Source organism: Pleurodeles waltl, chromosome 2_2 (genome assembly GCF_031143425.1).
Source record: "Pleurodeles waltl isolate 20211129_DDA chromosome 2_2, aPleWal1.hap1.20221129, whole genome shotgun sequence".
Classification (NCBI taxonomy): Eukaryota; Metazoa; Chordata; class Amphibia; order Caudata; family Salamandridae; genus Pleurodeles; species Pleurodeles waltl.
This window is the reverse complement of record NC_090439.1, coordinates 226,288,355-226,304,913: the sequence shown is the minus strand read 5'-3', so window position 1 is coordinate 226,304,913 and position 16,559 is coordinate 226,288,355. Positions and strand designations below refer to the sequence as shown.

The window sequence follows — 16,559 nt, the reverse complement described above, 5'->3', positions numbered from 1 at the left end:
TACTTACCTGGTAAAACTAACAAAAACGTACCTCCCCCAGGAACTGTGAAAATTGCACTAAGTGTCCACTTTTTAAATAGCTATTTGTGAATAACTTGAAAAGTATACATGCAATTGAAATGATTCAAAGTTCCTAATGTACTTACCTGCAATACCTTTCAAACAATATATTACATGTTAAATTTGAACCTGTGGTTCTTAAAATAAACTAAGAAATGATATTTTTCTATAACAAAACCTATTGGCTGGATTTGTCTCTGAGTGTGTGTACCTCATTTATTGTCTATGTGTATGTACAACAAATGCTTAACACTACTCCTTGGATAAGCCTACTGCTCGACCACACTACCACAAAATAGAGCATTAGTATTATCTATTTTTACCACTATTTTACCTCTAAGGGGAACCCTTGGACTCTGTGCATGCTATTCCTTACTTTGAAATAGCACATACAGAGCCAACTTCCTACACCACCAAAAAAAAAATATATATATATATATATACCAGCTCTTTTGAGGACTTCGATGTTGAGACAAGGTATTGTTCTGTTCGCTATTGAGGGAGACTGTAAAAACATAACTGGAACAGAGTAAGCAAGTCTTATTTACTCCGTAGACATCTGTTTGTGGCATGCAGTACTATAGATTCACATGTTGTGCATACTCCTGCCATCTAGTGCTGGGTCAAGATGTGTGCAAGTTGTTTTTCTTCGAAGAAATCTTTCTAGTCACAAGGTACTGTGACTCTGCCTCTTGCTGGTAATACGCATGGTCATCAACTCCATTTGTTAAGATTGTTTTTTTGATTTGCTGTCATAAGCTTAGGACGCCTGCTATTGTGCTTCGGTTCACACTGTTGCAGTGCTTTGTTCGGTCACACTATCTCAAATGTAGCATTCTGCCTTTGTGCCACTTATGAAGTTTCTAGTAATCTTTACTATGACCTCACCTAAAGATCAAATAGGCCAACCGGGGGAAGGAAATATTGTGTCACGTTCTAGAGCTCACAAAGCATGCACTGACAGGTTAGCTGTCTCCCAGTAACCAAATTCAAAATGTGCCAGCAAATAAAAACCTTGAAATTAAAAAAAAACATAGGGCAAAAGGCAGAAAGTAAAATTTATAACATCATACTGGTTTTCTTTGGAGATGTGGCCAAAGGACGGCAAATCAACAGGCCAGATTTTGTTGACCCTCCAGAGAGAACCTCCTGGGATATGAGATCATCAACTGGTGACAACTGCATCAATACCACAACACATGCAGGGCAAGCAGCTGCCTCCCAAGATGGTGGAAAGTCCCTTGACACCAGCATCAAATTTTAACTCCCTTCTGAAATCTCTTCAAAGTACTGGTTTCAATGAGTAGCTCCTTTGACAAATGAGAGCATCAACAGATGCCTCACAAACATTTTTAGGTGGAAGACTCAAGAGTGCTTCCTGAAGAGGATTTTTGCCACTTAAAAAAAAAAATGTGTACCACACAAATTCTTCCAACAGCTATGGATTTTGGTTTTCAGCTGTGACTGGAAATAGGCTAGCCTAGTTACATTTGCACAGTGTAATGTTATATATCCTCTTTAGGGATGACGTTTCCCTCCAAGTATTATTCAATGTTGCTGTTCTTAGTGAAGGTCTTTCAATGCCACCTTTTAGACTCCCTATTCAGTGGCGTGGTAGGAAATGCTCCAGGGTTAATTAGAGATGGAGGCCTGGCCTACCAAGCTTTCCAGTGTGGGGTGCTGGGTGAGGAAACTGGGATGCCGAGGGGCGGGGCAATGACACCAGGCAATTGCATAGGAGTCCTTATGTAGGCCTTGGACCAGGCCTGGAGTAAAAAGTCAGTCAGTAAGGGCATCATTGAATAGGAGCCATGGTTTGGTGGGGGCAACTCCCAGCTTAAACACCTTTGTCAAGACGTTGGTCTTGAGTGCCACAGAGTAGCGCAAGATCTAGGTCCTCAAACACCCTTCGCACCACCATTGCAAATTAGGCACTTGCCCTCATAGCCCAGTAGAGTGAGAGACCAGGCCTGCGTCTGGGCCAGTTGCCAGTCCACTGGCATGCTTCAGATCCTCATACCAGTTGTCCTTGGGATGTTCTAAATGGTAACCATAAAGGTCTACAGACCCCTCCTATTACTTACCCAATCGAGGTTGAAGGAATAAAAGCACTGGCTCCAAAATGGAGTCTACCCCCGTTGGTGCCAGTCACGGATGATGATGAGGATGGCGTTGCTATGGGATATTCGCAAGTCAGCAGGTGCCATGGAAGGTAGAGGTGGCTTTAACAGTGCCACTAAGGACCAATCAATGCATCCAAGGGGCACGAGTGACGCTGGGAGCAAACCCTCTGGCAAAAGATCAGTAGCATACAGGCCCCAAAGGCATTCCAGCGGGACAGGCCACCCAAAATGAAGTGCCTGGCCTCACAGAGTTCTTGTAAATGGGCTAGGCTGCTCTGGCTCCTGGAAACTCTGGAAAGCATGGCCCAAGCAGGCTCCGCTACAGAGCTAAGCATCGAACGCCAACACTCCCTCGTCAGATGACTTCCACAGACATGGTGAAATAAAAGCCTTATTGACTGCTTGCTTTTCTTGCGCCAGTGGGGCTTACCCAGTTTCCAAGACAAGCATCTGGAATGGCTCCACAAACTATCTTGGAACCTTTCTCTCGACTGAGATATCGAGTGGGGTGGCTTCGAGGAGACTGAGGAACTGCTTTTTCAAGGCCTCAGGATGCATGGCCCAGCAGTCGACCCAGCCTTTAGATAGCGGCCACACTTCAAGAACCAAAGGCGCACCAAATGTGGGTCTGTCACAGACATCTGTCAATGACAGGCACCACACTGTTTAAACTCAGCTGGCCTAGCAGACTCACCAGGAGACAAGGTCTAAAAAATAAATTAAAAAAAATAATTAAAAAAGTAGAAAAAGGGTCAGTCAAAAAGACTGGAGATAGCTCTTCATGGATCTGCGCTGACTGGCGCAGAACAAAAAAAAACAAAGAACTGACGTTGGAGTGCTGTCTATAGGCACTGTGTACGCCGCTTCTGGTGTGGACTTCACACAGAGGATAACGATGCCAGCTCCAGTGTGCTCACACACTCCTCACAAAATATTTCTGGATCCAGTCGGATGCCTGGGGATAATTCTAAGGTAAGAAATCTGCGGCTAGAAGTCTCTATCAAACATTTTCCTTCCAAAGCCATAACTAATGAATAGACAAATGGGAGCTGCTGAAGAAAACTAAAAGGGGACTCTGTATACCCCCGTCCCTGAAACAGCTGCAATGTATAATGAATGAAAAAAAAAAAAAAAAAAAGCATACAGAGCTGGGCTTCATATGCATATGCACAGGGGGGGGGGGGGGGGGGGGAGAAGCTGCAAGAGTGGACAGATTATTTATAAGTTCTTCAAGAGGTTCAAGAAGATAAAGATCTCTGCATTATCAACCACAAATTGCTATACCTCTATTTCAGGTCCACCAACCCAACGAACAGCTGGTAACTCATTCTGAAGTAGTAAATGGTTCGCCTCATCATCAAAGCCCCATTGACAAATGGCAAGATTAGCACCAGTATCCTTTATCTGGAAGTAGAAAAATACATATCACTCCACAAGTAAACACACAGAAGCACAGTTCTTTGTAAATGTTATAGTTCATGGTATCAAATGTCATTCTTTCACCAATTCATAAGTAACAAGCACTGGCAAAGCCAACAGATCTGGGCTTGCATTTGGAGTCCTGACAAACATTTACTAATCCTGCAAAAATGAAAAATACAGAAAAACCTTTCAGAACACATCGCAGCTAGATGTTCGCTACCTCAGTGCATTAGTTATATTAACTTGAAGTAGCTAACGCTAACTGCTGAATTGCTAAGGTTTTGAGTGTAAATTTAGAACCTAACTATAAAGTCCTTGTAACCTTTTTTTTTTTCCTTCAGTGAATTCTTATGGTTTTTTGATGCTTTTTCCTATCTATAAAGTCCTGTAACCTGGGTGTGAATGTGTGTGTGTGTGTTGTGAAGGCATGTGCGACTGACGATGTGGGAGTGGTTGTGTGTATAGGTGTGTGGTTTTGTGGGCCTGTGAGTGGCTGTATTGGTGGGTGTGTGTGACTGAGTGGGCGTGTGGGTGTTTTAAGTGGATGTCTGCACATGTGAACAGGTGTCTGAGTGGGCATGTGAATCATTGGTTCTGCGGGTGTGTGAGTAGGTGTATATGTGTCAGTGTGAGTATGTATGTGGGTCAGTGTGTGAATATGTGCCTTTTTTTTTTTTTTTTTTAAATTGAGGTCTGGATCCACGGATCCCCCTGAATCCGTGAGGATCCAGGTTAATCTGCAGATGCTCACAAGCTCAAGAAAGAAAAATTCTGTTCAATTTCATGCCTGTGAGGAGTCCCTCACAGACCCCTTCACTACTCTCAATGGGTCTGGGTACCTCTACCCCGACCCCTTCTATCACTTTTTAATTTTATCTTCCCCACTGGGAACAGTCCTTGATGAACAAGATAAGAGGAGTGAGGGAGGCAGATAGCGAACGGGGTAGATAGGGGTGATACAGTGGGGGAGGCGAGTGAGGGAGAGAGATGAGACAGGAGCAGGAGGGCAGGTGCGGGGAGAGCAGAAGACGGAGGACGAAGAAGCAGAAGACAGAAGAAGCAGAAGACAGAAGACAAAGAAGCAGAAGACAGAAGACAAAGAAGCAGAAGACAGAAGACAAAGAAGCAGAAGACAGAAGACAAAGAAGCAGAAGACAGAAGACAAAGAAGCAGAAGACAGAAGACAAAGAAGAGAAGACAAAGAAGAGAAGACAGAAGACAAAGAAGAGAAGACAAAGAAGAGAAGACAAAGAAGAGAAGACGAAGAAGAGGAGAAGACGAAGAAGAGGAGAAGACGAAGAAGAGAAGACGAAGAAGAGAAGACAGAAGACCACACAGAAGAAGGTACAGGAGACGAAGAGCAGAAGACAGAAATACAGATGAAGGTGAAGAAGAGGAGCGCAGAAGACAGAAGAATACAGATGAAGAAGGAGAAGAGGGGCGGCGAGCGGCAGAGGAAGGAGCCAAGAAGAGGGACAGAGAAGAAGAGGCACACACGCGGGTCGCGGTGCAGAGGAGAGGCTGAGAAGCACACAGATGAAGAGAGAAGACGGGGAGCAGGAACGAAAGAAGAGTACAGAAGAAGCGAGGAGGAAGAACAGAGAAGGAGAAAAGAAGCAGGAGAGAGGGCGAGTAGCGCGGGGCAGGGCGAGGGGCTGGGAGGTACTTACTGCGAGGTGGCTGGGCGGTCTCAGGAACCTGGAGGAGCTGCAACAGCAGGGGGAGCGACCTACCCTTGGGTCAAGGGTCGCTACCACTGTCGCGCAGCGGCTGCCATAAGAGGGAGGCGGGGGGGAGGGGTCAGCTGGGGGCGAATGGGAGCTGGGGGGGCGGGGTCGTGCAGGAGGTGGCGGCGGGAAAGCGGAAGGAAGGGGGGGACATGTAGAGGGAGAAGAGCTGGGGGAGGGGGGTTTAAGGGTGGTGGGGGTGAGTTTTAGGAAGTTTAGGGAGAGAGATAGGAGTAAGGTTGGGAAGATAGGGGAGAGGGGTTGTAGAGGTGGGTGAGGGTGAGAGGTAGAGAGAGGATAGGAAGATAGGGGTGGAAACGGAGGGGGTGGCGAGTGGGGGGAAAGAGAGAAATAGGTAGATAGGAGGAGGTGAGTGAGGGAGATAAATAGTGAGATAGAGAGATAGGTAGATTGGTAGATAGGAGGAGTGAGGGAGGCAGATAGCGAACGGGGTAGATAGGGGTGATACAGAGGGGGAGGCGAGTGAGGGAGAGAGATGAGACAGGAGCAGGAGGGCAGGCGCGGGGAGAGCAGAAGACGGAGGACGAAGAAGCAGAAGAACAGAAGACAGAAGACAGAGAAGAGAAGACAGAAGACCACACAGAAGAAGGTACAGGAGACGAAGAGCAGAAGACAGAAGACTACAGAAAAAGATAAAGAAGAAGAGGAGCGCGGAAGACAGAGAAATACAGATGAAGGTGAAGAAGAGGAGCACAGAAGAGTACAGATGAAGGTGAAGAAGAGGAGCGCAGAAGACAGAAGAATACAGATGAAGAAGGAGAAGAGGGGCGGCGAGCGGCAGAGGAAGGAGCCAAGAAGAGGGACAGAGAAGAAGAGGCACACACACGGGTCGCGGTGCAGAGGAGAGGCTAAGAAGCACACAGATGAAAAGAAGACGGGGAGCAGGAGCGAAAGAAGAGTACAGAAGAAGATTACAGAAGAGGAGCGAGGAGGAAGAACAGAGAAGGAGAAAAGAAGCAGGAGAGAGGGGGAGTAGCGCAGGGCAGGGCGAGGGGCTGGGAGGTACTTATAACGAGGTGGCTGGGCGGTCTCAGGAACCTGGAGGAGCTGCAACGGCAGGGGGAGCGACCTACCCTAATCTGTTATTTAATTTTTTAAGCAGTTGTGGACCACCCTTTGGGTGGTGCTATTCTAAAAATCATTTAATCACTGGAGCTGTGAACGGGCGTCTTCCCATGTAGCCTCTTGTGTGTATACAACTGTTGCTGACAGATGTGCTTTAAGTGAAGCCTAAGTTAATCCTTCTTCCAGTCAGCGTTCAATATTTAATCACTGTAATTTACTCTTTCCTGTCTTGAAGGCCACCAACATGTGAATCTTTACCATTTTGCGGTTTAACATTTCCTTGTAGTTTTTCCTTGATTCTTCGAGGACTGCCATTGTCTTTTTGGAAGTCTATAAAGACCAAATTCTATGTCTTCAGGAGCCATGCTGTTCTACTCAAAGTGTTTGGCTCTGGGTGTAGTACCTTTCACCTCTGCATGTAAAGTAGATCCTGTGATACTGGTAGTTTTAGCATTCTTTGCACTATCTCCAAGAGTTCAAGGTACCAAGTTTGAGCCATTTGTAATTGCTTGCACCTGTTTATCACTCAAGATTAGTGCTATCAGAGGAAAGGCGTAAGCAAATTTCTTTGACCAGCTTATCCACAATGCATTCCCTATGGACTGGGGGTATGGATGTCTAGACGCAAAGTACTGGCATTTTGCGTTCTGTGGAGTTGCAAAGTCTGTTTTTGGAGTGCCCCACTTTTCAAATACTGATTCCAACAATGTTTATTTTAACTGCTGTTCATGTGAAATGGATGCCGGTCTGCTCAGTTAGTCTGATATCATGTTGGCTACTCCTGGCAGATATATTCCCATTAATGTTATCTGTCTCACCATATCCATTGAGTCAGCTTTGATAGGGGATAAAGGGCCATATGTATGAACACATTTTCCCCATAGGCACAGAATGGGTAAAACCCTTTGATACATCTGGCCCAAAATGTTGTTCCCCCTTGATTTTTTATATAGAACATTGTTGTTGTTTTGTCCATTTGTACTGGTTTGTCCACAAATGCTGTTGAAAGGCTTTTAAGAGCTAGGAACACTTTAAAAAATAAATAAAAAAAATTACTCCAGTAAATGTATATATTTGACTGCCTCTATGGGTTTCCATACATCTCTCACTCCGAGCTTTCCCTTGTGTGAGGCATTAGTGTTAATGGTCACTGTTGGAGCTGCAGTCATGAATGGTCTTCCTGTTACATTTGACTTGTTCCACCACTTCATCCCCACCTGTACTTTATTACAACTACTAGGTCTTTCCAGCTCCCGGTTACTTGTGACCATGGACTTTGTAACCATTCTTGGATGGGCTTGTGTAACCTCGTGTGTGGAATTAATGGTATGCATGACACCATCATTTCCTTTCAGCTTCCCACCTTCCTCACTGCCAGATCACCACTTTTGATAGTGTATTTTCTTTTATTAGGGCTAGTACCCTCTTGTCGCAATGGGAATAATTTTGCTTGAATTGTATTTATTCTCGCTCAATAGAACAGCTTTTGCTATTGTGATTAGGGTGAGGATCTCTATGTATATTGTGAATCCTAATCGGTGTAGCATAATCAGTATTGATGTTCTCCTTGCACTTCTCTTTTGTTTTCACTTGGCAATCTTCCATAGAGCTGCAGCCCCTCTTTCAAATTTCCTGCCTACCACGTCAATACTCTTGCTTTCCAGTCTGGCAGGAGCTAGTGGTAGTAGGAACGTTCCCCCTTTTCCTGGCCGTGGCCACAATTATCGAATCAGCCACTACATTACCTTGTATAAAAGGTGGGTCTTTTAATGAGTGCTTATATTTTGTATCCACTCTTGGAATAACAGCTCTACAAATGGCTAGTTCTTTAAAGGCCTCTTTTCCTTGCTCTATGATTCTTGGCAGCACTGAAAGATACTACACTTGTGTTGGTGCCAGTTTTTCATATAGAAAGCAAGTCTTTGCCTTTTCTTCCATTTGTACCCCATAATTTTCTGCCCCTTTTTTCACCTGCTGGCTGTACACTGTAAGATCTGAGCGTGATGTCTTGAGGGGTATGAGTCAATGGTTTCTTCGAGGTAATCTGCCTCGAGGTCCTGCCATTGATCTTGGACTCCCTCAAATTCTTAGACGTCCTGGTAGAAGCCTTGTGTTTTGGTGTCTTCTTCCTGTGAATGGAACTCTTGCTCCTCTTCCTCTCGAGTAAGGAGGTGAGTGGTGTTTCTAGTTTCCCAAAAGCCTCCTTTGGGTTCTTCTAGCAAAGTTTTTGATGGAATTTTTAAAGCTTGCATTGCTGCCATTTCGGCTTTCAACCTTCTTTTCTTGCACTACCTCTAGTGTGCATTCCTTGAAGTCGAAACTTAGTTGCATTCTCTTTTTCGAAGTTGAGGCCTCAGCTTCTGCTGTTGTAGCTGGGGTCTTCTTTTCTCAACTTCAATTGCCTTTCTACTTTATTTTTCTGCACCTTTACCTCCTGTGGTACCCTTCGACCGGGACCCAAGTGGTTCTCCGTGTTTTGCCTTGCCTTCGGTCTGCAAGATCTTCAGCGCTGAGGCTCACTTTATCTTCCTTGAGTCTGCTTTCAACTCGACCGCCACCATCTTTTTCAAAGTTACCAATATGTGTTTTTCCTTCAGGCTCTTGTGCTCTTTTTTTACGTCATTGGTTTTCTCAACATCAGATTCTTCTTCCCCTGTGGCATTAGCCCCTTACTCACTCAAGAGCCTGAATTCCTAAAGTGAATACTCCCCGGCCCCATATGGCGTAGTGTGCATGCCTCTACTGCAAGTTTTCAAATTTTTTGTCTAGAAATCTGGACAGGCCTTGCATGAACTCAGGAACTTGTGTTGTGGTCAATCTGTGGGCCAAGGTTGCACACCTGGTGACTGCCTCCCTGTGCAAACTTACGATGGCACTGCGGGCAGAAATGAAATGGTGTATTCTCTATTTCAAGACAAACAGGGGGCTCCTTGTCCAAGCAGTCTGTTTCTCCTTATGTAAAAAAGTTACAAACACCTACTTCGTCTCCACAATCTGCTGCCCCATAGTCTAAGATTTTCCTCTATTGATTTCCGTCGAAAAAGTTTTATTCTTCTTTTAATCCTCTTCAGGCTTGGAGACGGTCGATGCCTTCAGACCCCACAGTGGGGAAAAAAGAATCTAAAGATGTCGACCAACAAGAAGGTTTCTGGGGAGGGAGTGCGAAGTCAAATGAGGATAGTCCAAGGACCAAATAAAAGAAGAAGTGGTCAAAGCGCAACAAAAAAAGGACACTACTAGACACAAAAAATGTCTGACCCTAACAACTAGATGCCTGAATAACAGCATGTGAATCCAGAAAAGATTCACGCTGCAAAACAGGTGGTTACCTGCCTAAAATGTGCACTGGGATAGCACATCAGCTAGAGTCTCAATTACAGTGCACTCGCTTTTATTTTCTTGTTTTGTGCAAAAGTGTGTGAATAAAACTTTAGATTTAAATAGAGCTTCAAAATGAAAAAATGCACCTAAGGAAAGGCACTTTAAAAAAATAAAATAAAGTATTGAACTAGGAACTTTGCACTAGTATACCCTACATAAACATTTCTCACTTTCTGCACCACCGAATCATAACATACAATAAACTGTCATAATGTATTGCTTTTGAGACACTGCACTAACCTGCTTAATCATTTCAGCAAACTTCTCCTTCTCATAGGACTGCAAAGCTTTGTAATCTTCCACCGATGTCACATCAAGCTTATGTTTAGTTTTAGGCTTAGGTGGCTCAAATGGGCATGTAAGAATAGCAATTTTAGCATCTTTCACTTCCTGCAAAACATGACGACAATTAGGTTTTTGAACACAATGCATTTCTTCGATAGCACAACAAAGTTAATGTTTTCTTACCTTTGGCATTTGTGGATGGCTGAAATCTTTGTCTACAATCACACCTTTGATCAGCTGGGTATCTTCAAGTCTACCACCAACTTTGCCTTCTACCTTAATTAGCTCAAAATCAACATCTTTACGTTCCATGTCTGCAACTGTTAGTATAGCATTCACTGCAATTTCTGCCATTTGCCTGTGGCAACGATTAATTCTGCAGTTGTGGAAAAAAAAATATGTATTACCAAACAATCTTTCTGCAGAACAACTGGTGACTATATAATAAAATGAAATCTGCAGAATAAGGCCATACCCTTTACTGAAAGTGCATTTTCATGCAAATAAAAAGAATCCTTGCAAATATAGCCACTTGAGGTGATATGTACTCTATGCATCGACCAAGGCGTGTTTCACGAATAACCTGCAAACAGATGGGTAGCAAGTAAGGCTAACCCATGCAAAATTAAAGTGATAGGAAGTATTTCATCTGAAAATTCCTGTGCTACAATCTCCTGATAGAGCTGATCTTCAAAGAACCCAGGTTACAGAAGGATCTACAGAGAGCATTTTCTAGCGGGCAGAAGTCGCACTGGTAAAAAAAATAACAGAAGTCCCAAAAGAAAGCTTCAGGTACAGCATTATCTGGCCTGGAAAATCTAGCATTACCAGCAGGGCCACTCAAATTATGTATTTCAGTGGCCACAGCGATTTTCACATCATTATGGATTTGCCACATAATCCATCATCTGCTGATTAATAAAAATACATTTGGATTCAAGCTCAAAATGGATCAAAGTTACAAAAAAATGGCAACTCAGGTTCTTGCAGACTAGAAGGTTGACTGGTCATCTTGAAGGGGCTTACAGCTGTATTTGGATGTTAAATTGATACTAATCTTTCCTGGCAATGCTAGCAGGTGTAAAAAAAAAAAAAAAAAAAAAAAAAACACGACACAAAGTACAACTATCACAAAATGTGGTGCCTGTTTTGCTTTGTCTTGATGCATAATTTAGTCAACCATATTGCAGAAGTTGGTCCTTCTCTGCGCATAATTCCAGTGGCCCTGATTACCGGTTTATTAGGAGCAAATAATTCAGTATCATCCGGATGATGGCTCCTTAAGAAGCTCCCATAGCCTGTTTTTAACCGCAGATCCTAGTTAAACTGACCTGTGGTCCAATCTGTAAATAGACATCTATTGCTCTTAGAACTTTTAGCCACAAGGTCAGGATTTTAAGGCCAGAGTAGGCAAATTGTGTGGCCAAAAAAAGTCTGCGACCTAAAAACTAAACATTTGCTGTCATTGTACAGTAGGCAGGAACTGTGCCAGGCACAAAAATATTGCTTGGCACCTGGCCTATCAGTGCTGAGATGCTGCTAAATCATAGTCCGTGACCAAGCAGCGTCCCCAGCAGTGCCCTGCCTCAGAATAGGAAAAAGTCTCCTGACAAATAGAGCAGATTTTAATTTGAAATCTTTTTCTCAGCAGCGACACAAGGGAGGAGGTGGTGCAGGGATAGGGTGCTGGAAAGTAAGGAATGCACAGGAGAAAAAAAGAAAAAAAGAAAAGAAAAGAAAGTGTGTGTGGGTCTTGGGTTGCTAAAGAGGAGGGAGCCCAAGAGGCATCAGGAATGGGGAAATCATGGGACAACAGCAGCAAGTTAAGGTGCCAAATGAGAACAAAATGGCTACAGAAGGCACGGGTGGTGGGGACACTGGATGCTTGGACTGCTAGGAGTCAATAAAAGAGGGGAGGTGAGGGGGAACAGTGGGAAGTTTGGTCAGGTGAAATGGGGGACAGGGGTGACAATGGGGAGACACACAAAGGGTATAACAGGGGCTTTAAGAAGCTGCCTGCAGCAAAAGAGGGGTGCACATTAGAACAGGTGATGCCACAGGAGACCAAGCCTCTAAGTGCCAATTCCGGTCTTTGACGATCACTTCCTCTCCTCATGAAAGGAAAGGTAGGCAGCAAGCCGATTGTACATGAGTCGTCCTCTACATTTGCAGTGGTGCTAAAATGCAGGCAGAGATATGAACACCTCTGCTTCTTACCCTCATTTTATTAGGCCAACAGCACAGCAGAGAAATTAAAAGGTGGGTGTAAGGAAATGGCTCCCTGTTGCAGTTACCCCCCCACTTTTTGCCTGATGCTGACTTGACTGAGAAGTGTGCTGGGACCCTGCTAACCAGGCCCCAGCACCAGTGTTCTTTCACCTAATATGTACCATTGTTTCCACAATTGCCACACAGATAAGTCCCTTGTAAAATGTACCAGGGGTACCAAGGGCCCTGTGACCAGGGAAGGTCTCTAAGGGCTGCATGTGTTGTGCCACCCTAAGGGACCCCTCACCTAACACATGCACACTGCCATTGCAGATTGTGGGTGTTGGTGGGGAGAAAAAGGGAAAGTCGACAAGGCATTCCCCTCAGGGTGCCATGCACACAAAATACTGCCTGTGGCATAGGTAAGTCACCCCCTCTAGCAGGCCTTACAGCCCTAAGGCAGGGTGCACTATACCACAGGTGAGGGCATAACTGCATGAGCAATATGCCCCTACAGTGTCTACATCTATTCTTAGACATTGTACGTACAGTGTGGCATATGGTCTGGGAGTTTGTCAAAAACGAACTCCACAGTTCCATAATGGCTACACTGAATACTGGGAAGTTTGGTATCAAACTTCTCAGAATAATAAACCCACACTGATGCAAGTGTTGGATTTATTAAAAAATTCACACAGAGGACATCTTAGAGATACCCCCTGTATTTTACCGAATCCTTCAGTGCAGGACTGACTGGTCTGTGCCAGCCTGCTGCTGAGAGTCGAGTTTCTGACAACTGCTTTGACCCCAGCCCTACCGGCCTGTCTCTTAACTTCAAAGAAAACTGCAATAGCGACGCATCCAACAGGGACCAGCGACCTCTGAAGCCTCAGAGAACTGCCCTGCAACCAAGGACCAATAAACTCCAGAGAACAGCAGCCCTGTTCAACAATCTGCAACAAAGAAGCAACTTTAAAGACTTCACGTTTCCCGCGGGAAGCGTGCGACTTTCCACTTTGCACCCGACGCCCCCGGGTCGACCTGCGGAAAACAGACAACTCAAGGACCACCCCCCCCCCCCCAGCGACTGCGAGCCCGTGAGCAACCAGAGACAACCCCCTTGAGCCCCCACAGCGACGCCTGCAGAGGAACTCCAGTGGCTCCTCCTGACCGCGACTGCCTGTAACAAGGGACCCGATGCCTGGAACCAACACTGCACCTGCAGCCCCCAGGACCTGAAGGAACTGAACGCCAGTACAGGAGTGACCCCCAGGTGATCCCCTGCCTAGCCTAGATGGTGGCTACCCCGAGGAGCCCCCCCCCGTGCCTGCCTGCATCGTTGAAGAGACCCCCGGGTCTCCCCATTGATTCAAATTCAAAACCCGACGCCTGTTTGCACTCTGCACCTGGCCGCCCCTGTGCCACTGAGGATGTACTTTCTGTGCCTGCTTGTGTCCCCACTGGTGCCCTACAAAACCCCCCTGGTCTGCCCTCCGAGGACACTGGTACTCAGCTGCTGGCAGACTGGAACCGGGGCACTCCTGTTTCCATTGAAGCCCATGTGTTTTGGGCACCTCTGACCTCTGCACCCGACCGGCCCTGAGCTGCTGGTGTGGTAACTTTGGGGTTGCCTTGAACCCCCAACAGTGGGCTACCTTGGACCCAACTTTGAACCCTGTACGTGTTTTACTTACCTGTGAATTTAACAATTACTTACCTCCCCCAGGAACTGTTGATTTTTGGACTAAATGTCCACTTTTAAAATAGTTTATTGCCATTTTTTGTCAAAACTGTTCATGCTATTGTGATTCTTCGAAGTTCCTAGAATACCTGAGTGAAATACCTTCCATTTGAAGTATTACTTGTAAATCTTGAACTTGTGGTTCTTAAAGTAAACTAAGAAAATATATTTTTCCTATATAAAAACCTATTGGCCTGGAGTAAGTCTGTGTGTTCCTCATTTATTGCTGTGTGTTCCTCATTTATTGCTGTGTGTATACAACAAATGCTCAACACTACCCTCTGATAAGCCTACTGCTCGACCACACTGCCACAAAATAGAGCATTAGAATTATCTCTTTTTGCCACTATCTTACCTCTATGGTGAACCCTTGGACTGTGCACACTATTTTACTTTGAAATAGTATACCAGTGGTTCCCAACCTTTTGACTTCTGTGGACCCACACTTTACCATTACTGGAGCCTGGGGACCCCCCCACTGAATCTTTATAGTACTTTGGGGACCCCCTACTGAGTCATTACTGAAAGGTGAGGACCTAATCTGTTGATGTTATTTAGTTTTCTAAGCAGTCGCGGACCCCCTGAGGAGGCTTCACGGACCCCCAAGGGTCCCCGGACCACAGGCTGGGAACCACTGGTATATACAGAGCCAGCTTCCTACAGTGGGCCACTCAATTGAACAGAAATGAAAATGTCACTTACCCAGTGTACATCTGTTCGTGGCATCAGTCGCTGTAGATTCGCATGTTTTGCATAGCTCGCCATCTGGTGTTGGGCCGGAGTGTTACAAGTTGTTTTTCTTCGAAGAAGTCTTTCGAGTCACGGGACCGAGTGACTCCTCCTTTTGTCTCCATTGCGCATGGGCGTCGACTCCATCTTCGATTGTTTTCCCCCCAGAGGGTGAGGTAGGAGTTGAATTGTAGTAATAGTGCCCATGCAATGGAGTGACTAAGTATGTACCTATTTAAGGTTGAGATGATACATATACAAATAGTTGAAGGTAACTTCCAAACTGCTACAGGCTCCCGGGGAGGCGGGTGGCCACATGCGAATCTACAGCGACTGATGCCACGAACAGATGTACACTGGGTAAGTGACATTTTCAGTTCGATGGCATCTGTCGCTGTAGATACGCATGTTTTGCATAGACTAGTAAGCAGTTATCTCCCCAAAAGCGGTGGCTCAGCCTGTAGGAGTGGAAGTAGTTTGAAATAATGTTCTTAATACGGCTTGACCTACTGTGGCTTGTTGTGCGGATAACACATCTACACAGTAGTGCTTGGTGAATGTGTGAGGCGTAGACCATGTGGCTGCCTTACATATTTCTTGCATTGGGATGTTTCCTAGAAAGGCCATGGTAGCACCCTTCTTTCTGGTTGAGTGTGCCCTTGGTGTAATGGGCAGCTGTCGTTTAGCTTTAAGGTAGCAGATTTGGATGCATTTAACTATCCATCTGGCTATACCTTGTTTTGATATTGGGTTTCCTGCATGAGGTTTTTGAAATGCAATAAATAGTGGTTTAGTCTTTCTGATGTTCTTTGTTCTGTCAATGTAATACATTAATGCTCTTTTGACATCTAATGTATGTAGTGCCCTTTCAGCTACGGTATCTGGCTGTGGAAAGAACACTGGAAGTTCCACTGTTTGATTTAGATGGAACGGTGAAATAACCTTTGGCAAAAATTTAGGATTAGTCCTTAGGACGACCTTATTCTTGTGTAGTTGTATAAAAGGTTATTGTATTGTAAACGCCTGAATCTCGCTTACTCTTCTTAGGGAAGTAATGGCGATGAGAAATGCAACCTTCCAGGTTAGGAACTGTATTTCGCAGGAGTGCATGGGTTCAAAAGGTGGACCCATAAGTCTAGTTAGGACAACATTTAGGTTCCATGAAGGAACAGGTGGTGTTCTTGGTGGTATAATTCTCCTAAGGCCCTCCATGAATGCTTTAATGACTGGTATCTTATATAGGGAAGTTGAATAGGTAGTCTGCAGGTATGCAGATATTGCTGCAAGGTGTATTTTAATGGAAGAGAAAGCCAGGTTAGATTTTTGTAAGTGAAGCAAGTAGCCCACTACATGTTCTGGAGTTGTGTAATGGTTGTATTTGATTAATATGGCAGTAGCAAACAAACCTCTTCCATTTACTTGCATAGCAGTGCCTGGTGGATGGCCTTCTGGCTTGCTTTATGACTTCCATACATTCTTGGGTAAGTTGTAAGTGCCCGAATTCTAGGATCTCAGGAGCCAGATTGCTAGATTCAGCGATGCTGGATCTGGGTGTCCGATCTTTTGGTTGTGTTGTGTCAACAGATCTGGCCTGTTGGGCAATTTGATGTAGGGTACTACTGATAGGTCTAGCAGCGTTGTGTACCAGGGTTGCCTTGCCCAAGTTGGTGCTATTAATATGAGTTTGAGTTTGTTTTGACTGAGTTTGTTTACCAGGTAAGGAAGGAGAGGGAGAGGAGGAAAAGCGTAAGCAAATATCCCTGACCAGTTCATCCATAGGGCATTGCCTTGGGACTG

General features: G+C 45.0%; 1 protein-coding gene across 1 annotated transcript in view; it reads right to left on the bottom strand.

The window, feature by feature from the left end:
- The window catches only part of CCT5 (chaperonin containing TCP1 subunit 5), a 130,734-nt gene that overhangs the window by 66,199 nt on the left and 47,976 nt on the right, over positions 1-16,559 (bottom strand). Inside the window, exons 5-7 of the mRNA XM_069219696.1 lie at positions 10,268-10,460; positions 10,040-10,189; positions 3,468-3,587 (exon numbers count right to left, since the gene is read on the bottom strand). Of these exons, the coding sequence (XP_069075797.1) occupies positions 3,468-3,587; positions 10,040-10,189; positions 10,268-10,460 (463 nt within the window). The remainder of the gene's footprint in view (positions 1-3,467; positions 3,588-10,039; positions 10,190-10,267; positions 10,461-16,559) is intronic.